We start from the raw sequence: 12,382 nt of genomic DNA on the forward strand, positions 1-12,382 counted from the left end.
CATTTTCAGGTATAATCCACAACATCTAATGTATCCTCTCACAGGTTACAAACAGATATTCTTTTGACTCGTTACAACATTATGTGACAGGCCAAAACACACAGGGATACCTTCACAAAATATATCTCGTCCCAGAGACCGCGAACCTTCTGGTCTGCGCCAGGGATCGGGACCATTGGGCTATTCTGAAAAGCCGCCACAAAGGCGTCTGAATCTGATTGGCTGTAGAAAAACTTGTTCGTTTCAACACCATCTCTGGCGCACGCGCACAATCAAACCGGAACCAGGATTTCCTGGTTCCGGTTTGGATTCGTCCAGAGCCGTAGGGCTCTGGGAACGAGATTGCATAATATATAATTGTTAGTAATCATTCTTCCTTTTTACTGTAAATCCTCAAAAAATGATTAAAAAGCTTATGATCCATGAAATCCACTGATCAGACAATTGCATAAGCATTATAACGTATCAAAAGTCGCACACAACCTGCTGTTCAAAAACCTTGAGTTAAGTCAATTTATTAAAATCGAATTGTAACCAAAGAAGTTCATTCTCCAGTTGATATGTGGACATTATGAATTTGGCTTTATTTGCACAGCCTGCTTTTGGGGGGGTTAATTACTGTTTTTTTTTCCCTGACTAACAGATCAGTCATGTGTTTCACGATGCCAATAATGGGTTCTCATGTCTTTTTAGTGCACAGATTTTTGACACTTAAAATGTGAGGTGATGCTGTAGTGATGCATCATGATGAATTTACAGTCTCAAAGCAATAACATTAACTTATAGCATTAAAATTATGTAAATGACTTATGGTAATTAAAACGCCAGATGTTACAACACAGCTGTCATTAGGGACGGACCATTATTTTTTTGGGGGGGGGGGGATAAAAATTTTTAAAAAATTTTTTTGGGGGGCGTGGAAAAAAAAAAAAAATTTTTTAAAAAAACAATATATATAAAAAAAATAATAAAAATTTAAAAAAAAATTTTTTAAAAGGAGAAAAAAAAAAAAAAAAAAATATTTAGGAAAATATTTTTTCCCCCCCCCCCCCAAAAAAAAAAATCCCTTAAAGAAGAAATGACCGCTGTGGTGGAACGCAGTGAGAGGTGGATGTATACATTTTATGTTAACGCTCATCAGCTATGTAAATTCTGAATAATTAAAAGAATGAGGAACAAAATGTGGGAAAGCAAAACATCATAAGTTTTTAATAACATTAAATATTAATACAATATTAATATTTAATATTAATACTATCAAACTTAAAAAATTGCTTATAATTGAGATCATAATATCTTACTAACTTTAATTAAGTATACAAAGGCATCTTCCAATAAAACAACTCTTAAATTGATGAAGGAAGGAATCAAAATTTCAACTTTTAACTGCCCCGATTTTAAATACTACCAGTATAATGACTAAGAAATAAAGATCAGCTGGCATTACTTAGCAGAATACTTTAAGATGCTAACATTCTTTTTAGAACTAATTGAGAAAAAATACACCACTCTTACTAAAGTTCTAATAATTCATGGGCGATAGCTTTCACAACAAAGTTAAATCGCATTTTCTATTAGAATGCTGCATTCAGAAGTATGATGGCATTATACATTGTTTTTTTGCTCCAAACTTGTCTGGATAATTTCAGATTACCAGCTCAGACAAAGGGTTAAGGAAGCAAAGTGCTTTTCAATAATAGTAACAAATCTCAATTGGCATTATGACAGTTAATTTAGGTACTATAACCTTGTTTATAAATTGTCTGAATCGTTACAGATTTTGAAAACATGCAATATGGAGCGTCAGTAGTAAAATATCCAATGTTTTAACAATCTTTGGCTTTCTAAATTCAATACTTTTTTGTTTGTAACCCTTTAAGTTAATTTCAGACAAAACTAATAACAATACTAAAAAACAATGAACAGTTACCGGTAATACCCACATAACCACACCGGCTAAATGGGAGTCAAACTTAGGCTAAAGAAATATTCCATATATTAATTAGCTCAAGTTAAAATATTTAGCACAATGTTCCGACACCTACATGTAAGTCTGATGAAAAGAGATTAAAAAGCTTGAGGGCTTCATTCATGGAATAAAAGTTACAATATTAATTCTAGAGATATGTTTGCTGGCAAGTTCTTTGACAAACATCTTGTTCCAATGAACCACAAGTCTCTTTATATCTTGTCCAATTAAGCTGGTAACTTCAAAGACTTTCCTTTGAGAACTGCAAAAACAAACAAGAGAAATCAACATGTTTTTTATTATCAATATATTGTGAAGAAGACCGGTTATGAAAAAAGAGAAAAAAATTGCTAATTCTGGAACGCTGTCTTTATATATTCAATCTAAATTTTCAGTGTAAACAGCCTTTGGATTCGGTTTTTGAACAACACTGAGAAAGGTAAAAAAAAGGTATTTTTTTTTTTTTGTGGTATTGTTTGTTGTGTTTTTTTGTGGGGGTTTAAAAAAGGAAATTTTTTTTTTTTTTTTTTTTGGGGGGGGGTGGTTTTTTTTTTTTTTTGTGTGTAAACAAATTTTCCAACAAAAAAAATACATATGGGGGTTTTTTTTTTTTTGTGGGGGGGTTTTTTTTTTCAACAACGTGGGGCGGTTTTTTTTCCCCCCCAATCCTTCCACACATTCTGCTGAGTGGTAAAGGCCTTACAAAGGCCTTTATGATTCTTATTCTCTATGATAAAGCTTGATTCTTATGCTAAACCTTGAAAGACCCTCCATGGGAAAACACAGCTTATCAACAAAAGCATTTTTTTGGGGGGGGGGGGTTTAAGTCACTTAGAAACCTTTTGGAAATCCTAAATTTGGAGGGTCTGAAACCCTTTGGAAAACCCTTTTGAAACCTGGTTTCACCAATTTACAATGTTTGATAAGAAGTGTTTTTGTATGGAGGGTCACATATTGTAACTACTGTATGTTAAAACTTATCGTTACCTTTTGTAATGTACAAGTAGAAGAAGTCACAGTATAGCGCAGTTTGGACGCATCCAGCAACAATGGCAATAAAGTCATAGAATCCCTCATAATAGTAGCGGTAGATCCAGTTGACGATGTACAGGGCACGGTAGGCACCAAGTGCAAACAAGTAGTGGCTGGTGATGGTTTCCGCTTCGCCAGTCTTGGAAATCATAAAGAGCTGTGGCAAGATGGCTACTGACTCCAGGTAGATGGAGAACGTCCACAAGATCTGCAGAGAATTAAGATAAGATAATTATTAAATTTCCTCAAGAGTTTCAGTTTCTGTGCCAGCCTTGACAGGATATCAGAGAAGACATTTTGCACTTGGCCCCAGAAGCTGTACCTCTTTAAATCTGCATAAAGTAATAATAGTAATTTAATAGAATTCACTTATTTTCAGGAAGAAAATATAATTGTGAGAAAAAACCTTTACTCAGGATCTCAAAAAGGGGGTGGTGGCAAGAGCCCTAAACATTTTACAGAACTGTTCAGACCCCCCATCATTTTTCTATCCGGAGTCCTTATTATTTTTGCAGCAGAACCTGGAGCCCTGTTTTTTTTAGAAATTTAAGAGTGGGAAGGTGGGACTCAGAAGACCCTAGGAGTCCCGCTTTTTTTGTGCCCAGTGCCCTGGAAATCCAACTCCTTTGGGACCCTGTTCATTTGAAAAAGAAAAGGATATTCATTAAGACAGGATCTATACCTTATACATAACTGACTAAAATGTAAACAATGAAATTTCAGGTGTGAAAGTATGAAACAAAAGTGGCTGTTAGTAATAATTTTATTATCTATGTTGACACAAGGCATAAATGGAGAGTGGCGCTATAACATTTAACACTTAAAAAACACTGTTGAGGTACTAAAACAGTTAATGGTTAAAAATGTGATAAAATAGATATGTTCACAGTTAATGACAAACAGACTTTCATGTTTATTAAGAGAAATGGGGGAGTTATGGAAGGTTACTTTTACAAAATAAAGATAAACATTAATTTAATTAGTTCTTATCAAAACCAGAGAAATCTTCAAGTGTATTTTAAAGTTAAAAAAAGGATTTGATTCTTTTATTAGTGAATATTTAGTGTTATCATTTACTTATGATTAGTTAGTATGCCAGTGGAAAACTGAGTGTATGGCAAGACAAGTCAAAAAACTTGCCTCAATAGCAACTTGGAATGGGGGATGTGGAAGTTTTAGCCCTTGTTGGTACTGAAACAAACAAATATGTGTAATCACAAAATTATAAAAAAACCCTTGGCATGTATGGTACTGTTTGTCTGGTTTGTAGCATTCATTAAAGCACTTCACCTGCAAAACTGTGTATGCTGTAAAACATGCAAACCAAAAATTATTGAATTCAATATTCAATGTAACTGCCAACAAAATTTTGCTTGCAATTGTACATCATTTGGAAAGACCAATGTTTAGGAGAAAAGTTTACAGGTTTACGTTCATTATGTTAATACTTAAATTTCTGTTATAATAATCTAATTTACAAAATATCTTTAACTATATGAAAAAATGTTTAATCTCAACTAATAATAAGACTTGCCTGTTATTAAAATTTATAATTTTACCAATAATAAAACTTAGTGTTGCAGTTCAAAGCTAAAAATTAATATGTAATGTAATAACTTTGATTCGTGGTTATTCTGTTAGCAATAGAGTCATTTTTAACAATCTTCATGTCAAGAAACTGAGAAAGGGATATTTTTTTATTTATAAAGTTTACATAACTCAATTGTTCATTAACTACAGCTGAAGTCAATCAATTTACCCCAATTTCGTATATTAAAATTACCCTAAACAATAGACCCAGGACGAGGCCCGGGGACAACAAGAGGTGGGGACCCGAGCTGGACTATTGTTTAGGCTGATTTAATATATCGAAATTGGTGATATTTCGGTACAAGCTATTGCAGGGAACGGATCTTAAGCTTTTTTCCCTTGGTTTAAATGTTAGGGTATTTATTTCATGCAGGGTCCAGTTGTTTAAGAAGTTGGATGATGCTACTGACTGAACAAAACACCCATTCATTGGATTAGTGTAGTTTGTTTTGTCAATAGCTATCCGATGGATAACAATTTATCAAGAAGATAATGTTATCCACCCTTTGAAAAACAGGGGCCAGTACTTTAACTTTCAAAACACTATCTGGAAATATTTATCAACTACCTTAATTCATGATTTAGACATGCAAAAGTTGTATTTTCTTTACTTATGTACACAATATTTTATTTACAAGCCTACCTCCAACACTGAAAACTCATGGTTAACTAAACACGCCAGTCCAGCAACAGGTATCAGCAAGAATTCAATCCTGAATGTGTCATGATTGGAATCGTATGTTGCCTTAAACTTGACTAGCATCAAATAGATAGTACCATATGCACACACCAAGTAGATTACTTTCATCACAGTATTGTACACTGAGATGAATGTCAAAAACAGATCAAGGTATCGTGTGCTAAACACCAGGGCAAAGAGGATCTGACTTTTGCCTGACAAGCCTGAGGAAAAACAAAATGTTATATTATATAAATGTTTAACTACCTTTTCACATCTGAGTGAGTTTCAGGTAGATCATATTGGTTTTCAGGATAAATCTATTTTGACATGCAGGTAACACTCTTGCAATCACTTATAAAACAATTTCAGTAAACAATGATTTAATTTTAACGAATTCAAGTTGCTTTATTTGTTGTTCAGGCCCCAGTTGTTCAAAGAGTGGATGATGCTATCCAGAGGATAGCGTAGTTTGTTTTGTTGAGAGTTATCCACTGGATAGCGACTTATTCAGTGGATAACATTATCCCCCCTTTGAACAACTGGGCCCAGGCTGGAAACAAATTTAAACTGAAAACTAATTTGACCTACAACATGAACACCTGGACAAATCACCATGGAAACAAGAACAAATGTGCATTTCGGCAACCTTGCACTCAGATTACTGGACAACAGTACTTAACTAAAATGTCAATCCATTGATATATTGCTAGAAGTTAATTTTACCATTTTAGGACTTCAAACCAACAACAAGAAGGTCATGCAATTTTTGTGTAATTGCTAGAAAAAAGAACTTGAAATTTTAAGGAAAATATAGTTTTTTAGAATCTTTCATCAAACCTATTAGCCCCTATTTGTTTTCTTATAATTAATCTTAAAATTCTAGAAAATGCTGTTTTTCAAATAACCTCTTGTTCATTGAAAATTTTGGGAAATGTAATTTAATAATTTGAAGTTTGTCTTGCAAATGTTGCAGACAATCAATTATACAGGAAGCTCAAAATGGTACTTTTACCCAAATATAATAATAACTTTTGCGGTGCGTCGCTTGCCAAGGTATAAAACAACGATAGATTTTTTAATTCTGTGATTTATCGAGAACGGAGAATTTTAGCAGACAATATGACATTTGATCTTTAAGAAGTACTATTCACGAAAACCGCCAGGCGTCCCACACAACAGCACAAAGAGTTTATTGAAAATGTGCAAACCTATAAAGTTCAAGTACAGAAAGGGATTTCTACTTCGGGAAACGACCAAAAAAATCCTTGTGGAGCTACATTTAAGACTGATGAACGAGCTGTTGTGATAACAATGCTTTCTGACGATTTACCCTTCAAAGACAAGCAAATGCTACAGTTGTTACACGTGTACAAAATCCAGTCAACAATCCCTGATAAGCTAAACATCGATCCGAGTATTTTATTGCAGAATTTGAGCGCATTACACCAGTGAAAAGCTAATAACCAGAAAGAAAACGACAGCTTATACCTCTGTCGTTGAAATATCTTTTGACAAAACGTCCGAAAAGCAATTTACCGAGAAAATCGGAGCCATAATGGTTTCACAAAGCACAACCGAAAAAAACTTACCGGCGCACGATCTTGTTTTCCATATTTTCCATAGTAGCACCAAAATAGCCAGAAGATGCGAGAGATCTCCTGTTAATCTGAAAATATTCATTCTGTTCTCATGTGGTTAAAAGATCTTGGTGGAAAACGGCCAACCGACTGCAGGAAAATAGGTTTTGTGAGATGTAGTATTTGATTCAGCCGCAGGCCTCTCAAATAAATGTCCGCCACGTCGGCAGCTCTACATACGGGAACTTATGTCGTATGCTCTGCTTCGGAGAATCACGAGGATAAACGAAGATTTCCGACGAAAATTCAGTCACGAAATCCCTTCTTCCAGTTTGTTGTTTTATACAGAAGTCGTAAGTTTTCAGACCTCATTTTTGACTTTTTTCATCATATTAATATGACCATTTGAACTCGTCCATTAAAGGGGTTAAAATATTTCGAAGACAATTATAAACAAAGACCAACGAGCACCCAATACGAAAAGACCGAGAGAAAACTGGGGAGAGTCGGCTGATTTTTTTTTCGCGCGAAAAGTAAAGCTGGTGCGCTTTCAAAGTACCTTCTTTCTTGAAGCAGTAATTACCGAAATAAATGTTTGAGTGTCTAGCCAGCCTTCAGGCAAAGAAGAAGAGCTTCAGAGATCTATTGGATTGACGAGGAGGAAGTCTAAACGTCTTTGACATGGAGAAAGTTCTGAAGCTAAGGTGAGTGGAAGTACATAGTTAAAGTCTTATGTATTTGAAAACCTGTGTTCTGATAATCTTTCTAAGCAAGCTTAAGCTTTTAAAATACGCTGTTTTATCGCAGTTTTGAAAAACCAACAGCAAAAGTACAAGATGAAATTAATCATTCTTCCGATTAAGGGTTCTTGACAGGGTCAGACTAGAACTACTAGAGAATTGGGGACCAAATTTTCCTCGGCCTATAACAGGCCCGTAGGGTGGATTCTATGGAGGGGGCTTCTTCTATTTTTTGGGAAGGCGCGAGCCTCTAGGGGGTCTAGGGACATGCACCCCCCCCCCAGGAAATTTTGCAAATTTAGTTTCTCTCAAGTTTCATTTCCTGCATTTTGACATCATTTCTGAGGTGGGGTGCATTTTCCTTTAATATTAGCTCTTCGGAAAGTAATTTTCATTCAAAAAAAATTCTGAATTGTTCAGAAATGAGTGTGTGCATTTAGACAGTTTTCAAAACTCAAATATTAAAATTACATGCGGGGTGAATGAGTGGACAACAAATTGAAAAAATGATGAATTATTTGACATGTTATAAAATACAATTGTTATACAAAATTGTATTTTAGAAACAACGAACTGGAAATGTTCCATGTCTTAGCAAGTACAGAATATCTGTTTGTTCCCGGGAGTAATTCGATAACTTTCAGAATTTTTTTTTACAATTCTTACACTGTCTTAGACTAAGAGCTTTGTCCAGAAATCCACAAAACAACAAATGCGCATGCTTGCTTATCCAGCCAACCAACGCTAGATCTGATTGCCGCGGGCGCCAAGACAAGGATAGAAAGCAAGACGAACATCAATTAACTAATCCAAAATATTAAAACTTCTCATTATAGTGCCGAAATGTTGCGGCTTCCTCTGATAATCCTCGCAAGGAAGGTAGTCGTCCGTGTAATAGACCAGTCAGAGTCTTTTGATTGTTTTGTGTAAATTTTTTTATCTTTTCAAACCCCCAAAATTGCTGACTTCAAAAATTATAGGGGGTTCGTTGGAACCCCTCGAACCCCCCCACCCTACGGGCCTGCTATAAAGACTGTGAAGAGTCACGATGTCGGATGAGTTGACTCAAAGTCGTCCAAGATAAACTCGAAAAAATATTGATTTTTAGCTGTACTGTTTTGAGAATACTTCTGCAACAACAACAACAACCGTTGCACTCAACTTTCTTACCTTTCTGTAAATATAAGGGGAAAGCTGATGTGGGGTGGTTGCAGCGAGGGGGAGGGCTACATTTGCTATTTAATTATCATTTAAAAAGTGGGAAATTATAAATGCTTTTTAGCCACTATTGACTGCTGTGCACAGAAGTTAAGCTTTTCTGAAGGTATAATGCAAGCCTGTAAATATGTCAAGAGAAACAGGTATAATTCCAATTTACTACCTAAGGGGACAGGGGTGTCTGAACTTCCCACCTCCAGCCTCTGGCACCGCAGCTTTGACTCCCGCTTACCTCCCCCTTCCGTAGTGTTTTCCTCTTTTTTGTACCATCTCTATGGTGAAATATAATGAAATGTTGTGAAATTTTACTTGTTTTCTCCCCCTCCATCTTAGGAATCCCATTTCCTGTCCCTTTTCTCACAGGCTCCTGCCCTCCGCCCCTCCCCCCACTTCTCCTCAAGTAAGTGCCTTGCTTTACGGACAGTGCTTTTGATATCCGGCTGTATAGCTGATCATGAACTAGCACACCAATATGGACACCTTTTCAATTTGGGCACCTACCATCCCAACAGTGTTTGTATAGATATGGTTTAACGAACTATGTATTTACCATAATTTTTTTTACAAGCCAGTATGTTTTAATGTAATCGAAAACAAAGTACAAATTTGAGCTCAAAGGCCTGCGAACTCTTTCAAAACCGCACTGCCATCAGCTAGACCCTAGTGCCCAAAACCAGCAAGCAGTTGTAAACTGACTTAACAGATGTTTCACCCTTATTGGGTTATATCAACCTGACTGAGCTCACACAATGAGACTCAATGGGATTGGTTATCAGTCATGCCACACATTTAGTGTGACAAGTGACCAAAAATCAATATCTGATCAATCTATTTTTGATAACAAAGGCCAATTTCTAGGGTAAAACTGGTGAATGCATGACTTCTACTTATAGACAGACAGTCAGACAGACAGACAGACAGAGTTTGTCAGATACAGGGTTGTTGCTTAGGGCCAGCTGCCAACTAACTTCACTGGCTGAAAGAGAACTCAAATCCGGGTGAAATTGTATGTGAAAACAAAGACTTAAGTAAACTTTTAGAGTTGCCAAGGCCAGAAAAGCCAGCTGAGCTTGTTGATAAGCCAGTTAAGTGTTTTCTGAGCTACATTCCTGGAGACACTTAATTCATCCTTGAGTCCATGAGTACCCGGTACAACTCTTTTGTACTCTGTAATTCTCATATATTTTTTAAAAGAAGAGGTACATTGCAGAAGGTCATAAAATGCCATTTTCTTGTAATGTTTTGTTATATTTATTTAGCATTTCAGTTTGAATTTTGATATATTGAAGTAGGCCTTTTGCAATCAGAAAAACAGCCCTCTAAGAGGTCATGTGGTTACCGATATTTTAACAGACTTGTGTTTACAGTCGAACTGAGGAAATAGTGAATAGCTAAAATGGTTCTGGAATGTTCATAGTGTAGTAAATACTAGTAATGATGAAAGTACTGTCCCCCCACTCCGGCCTTCATCAATTATTTTACAAGAAATCAGATCGACAAAAATATGTTAAAGATTTTCTGACAGATTTTTGGTGAACGTAGTTGTCGTAGGCTTTCTTAAAAAACAAATAACAGATATTGATGCTGGCGGGTCTAAATGTGTTTTTGGTTTACCTCTGGTCCTAATAAGGGGGAAAACATATTAAAAGCAACGGGTTGACCCTTTTCTGCAAAATATAACGATCTCCTTATACTCAGAGATAAATTCAGATATTGATTCCAAGCAATATAAATATAAATAACATTTCACTGCATTTCAGACATGTGCGTTCGTACTGTACGTAATACACAACTCTTACCTCGATTTTGATCGATTCATCGGTTGTATTTCGCAGTTGACGATCAAGATCTTACTTCCTTCTTGTCGTGTAGGCCACATTCAAATTTGCAGGGGGATTGGGTAATAACCTTGTCATGCATTCTACCAAAATTTGTAGCGATCGGACGAAGAATAAATTTCGAGGTGAACTATTTACACAGTGGAGGCTACTATCCAATTAGGAGAACGCTCGCAACCACAAAGTAAATAAGTTTGACCGCAGGCAATTAGTTTCGTAAAAGCATGCTCTTCAAATATCGGAAAGATAATCATCAGCAAGACCAAGAAATATTGAGATTCCTTACAAATACAAATATCCGACGACTGCAATGGTTTTAGGTTTGATTAAAGCGATGTATTGAAAAAAAATTAGAGTAAGCTCTTTTAGCGTTTAATTGTAAAGTAAACATTCTAGCTATATTCTGAAACGGAAGAAAACTTCCACCAATCAGAGTGTTTGTAACGCAAACAAAAGCGTGATGACATGGCATATCCGCCGTGTTTGCTCGCACGGAAGGGCTAGTGTGCCCCGAAAACGGGCAAGTTGATTGAAGAGAAGGGCCGATATATGCAGGAGAGTTACAAAGTTTTTACAATTCATGTAACAGATTAATGTATAAATGTGTATAGGAAAATTCACGGCATCTTCGACGTCACAGGCCGCCCGAATACACGCAAAATTGCGTGGGTTCTCGCGTGGACGTATCCGGAGTTGCGTGATCAGTGTCACGTGAATCGCGAAAACATTCGACTCGGCACGAAAAGTTCAGAACGAAAAAGAAGACAGTCAAGTTATGTTAAAACATCAAATTTCGTATGGACAGTTTCGTATAGCAAGCTGTGCAAATGCCATGTCGAACAACATTTATCCCCTTGATGTAAAGCTCAAGATTACGCTATTCTCACCCTACCGCAATCTGGAAACGAAACACTATTTGTTTTTGAAATAGCTGCTTGTTGGTAATTATTTTAGCCATCGCTCCTGAAGAAACGATATTTAAAGGACAGTGCGGTAAAGAGTTTTATGCATGGCCAGAAGTTAATAGTTAAATACTCGTGCCGTTTCAGGTTCGCTTTCGTTCTTCCTTCGTGCTTCGGAAAGTCTCACTTCGAAGCAATATCCACGTGCGAAGGATCATATTCCAACTACGTTCGGCCATATGTACGTGCGAATCATCATATTCCAACTACGTTCGCCCATATGCACGTGGGAATCATCATATTCTAACTACGTTCGTCCATACACACATGTCAAGCATCATGTTCCAACTACGTTCAGCCAGCGGTTCATCAAAGCAGTCGATTGTCGATCGTGGACAGTTCGAACGCGCCATAATGATTGTGAAAGTGGCTTTTTTATCGGAATCCTCATATTTAACTAAATCCTAACAATTCATCACCGTATCCTTCTAAAGAATAGTATTGTAATCGTAAAAAGCTACCAGGAGAACTTGAGAAATCCTCGTGCCGTTTCGGTACGCTCTCGTTCTTACTTCGTGCTTCGGAAAATCTTACTTACACTTACAATTACATTACAATTACACTTACTTAACCAGATAGCAGCATTATGGTTACCTTGGTAACCACAAAAACACAGATAGCATGAAATAAGTGTCAGAAATGGAGAGTATGTGATTAAGTTTTTCTGCTAGCAAATGACTCAGAGTTCTGGAAAAGGCTTATTGGCCTGTTATGTCAATGTAATCTTTCTTCAGAGCAATCCTGTACACTCAAAGCAAAGAGACAACATTCCTT

At 36.3% G+C, this 12,382-nt stretch overlaps 1 protein-coding gene across 3 annotated transcripts; it reads right to left on the reverse strand.

Annotated features, from left to right (window-relative positions):
* Positions 1–1,183: 1,183 nt before the first annotated feature.
* LOC144631636 (ER lumen protein-retaining receptor 2-like) lies at positions 1,184–7,065 on the reverse strand. 3 transcript variants are annotated; one of them, XR_013566783.1, is made up of 6 exons: positions 6,863–7,065; positions 5,235–5,494; positions 4,142–4,192; positions 2,957–3,209; positions 1,554–2,231; positions 1,184–1,522 (listed from the first exon to the last, which is right to left on the reverse strand). XR_013566783.1 is itself a non-coding variant. In XM_078490117.1 (5 exons), the coding sequence occupies exons 1-5, from the start codon at positions 6,951–6,953 to the stop codon at positions 2,197–2,199; spliced, it is 690 nt and encodes a 229-aa protein (XP_078346243.1). In that variant the 5' UTR covers positions 6,954–7,065; the 3' UTR covers positions 1,184–2,196. The 3 variants fall into 3 exon arrangements, 2 of the variants coding, with proteins under 2 accessions (XP_078346243.1, XP_078346244.1); XM_078490117.1 differs by having other exon boundaries at positions 1,184–2,231; XM_078490118.1 differs by lacking the exon at positions 4,142–4,192 and having other exon boundaries at positions 1,184–2,231.
* Positions 7,066–12,382: the final 5,317 nt, after the last annotated feature.

This window comes from Oculina patagonica, chromosome 12, assembly GCF_052425735.1.
Source record: "Oculina patagonica isolate OP01 chromosome 12, crgOcupat, whole genome shotgun sequence".
Lineage (NCBI taxonomy): Eukaryota > Metazoa > Cnidaria > Anthozoa > Scleractinia > Oculinidae > Oculina > Oculina patagonica.

Coding starts and splice junctions, on each gene's coding strand:
- LOC144631636 (XM_078490117.1), bottom strand. CDS start 6,953: ATGAATATTTTCAGATTAACAGGAGATCTCTCGCATCTTCTGGCTATT. Junction 3,210..4,141: donor CATTCCAAGTTGCTATTGAG/GCAAGTTTTTTG, acceptor AATTCTCTGCAG/ATCTTGTGGACGTTCTCCAT. Junction 2,232..2,956: donor CTACTTGTACATTACAAAAG/GTAACGATAAGT, acceptor TTGTTTTTGCAG/TTCTCAAAGGAAAGTCTTTG.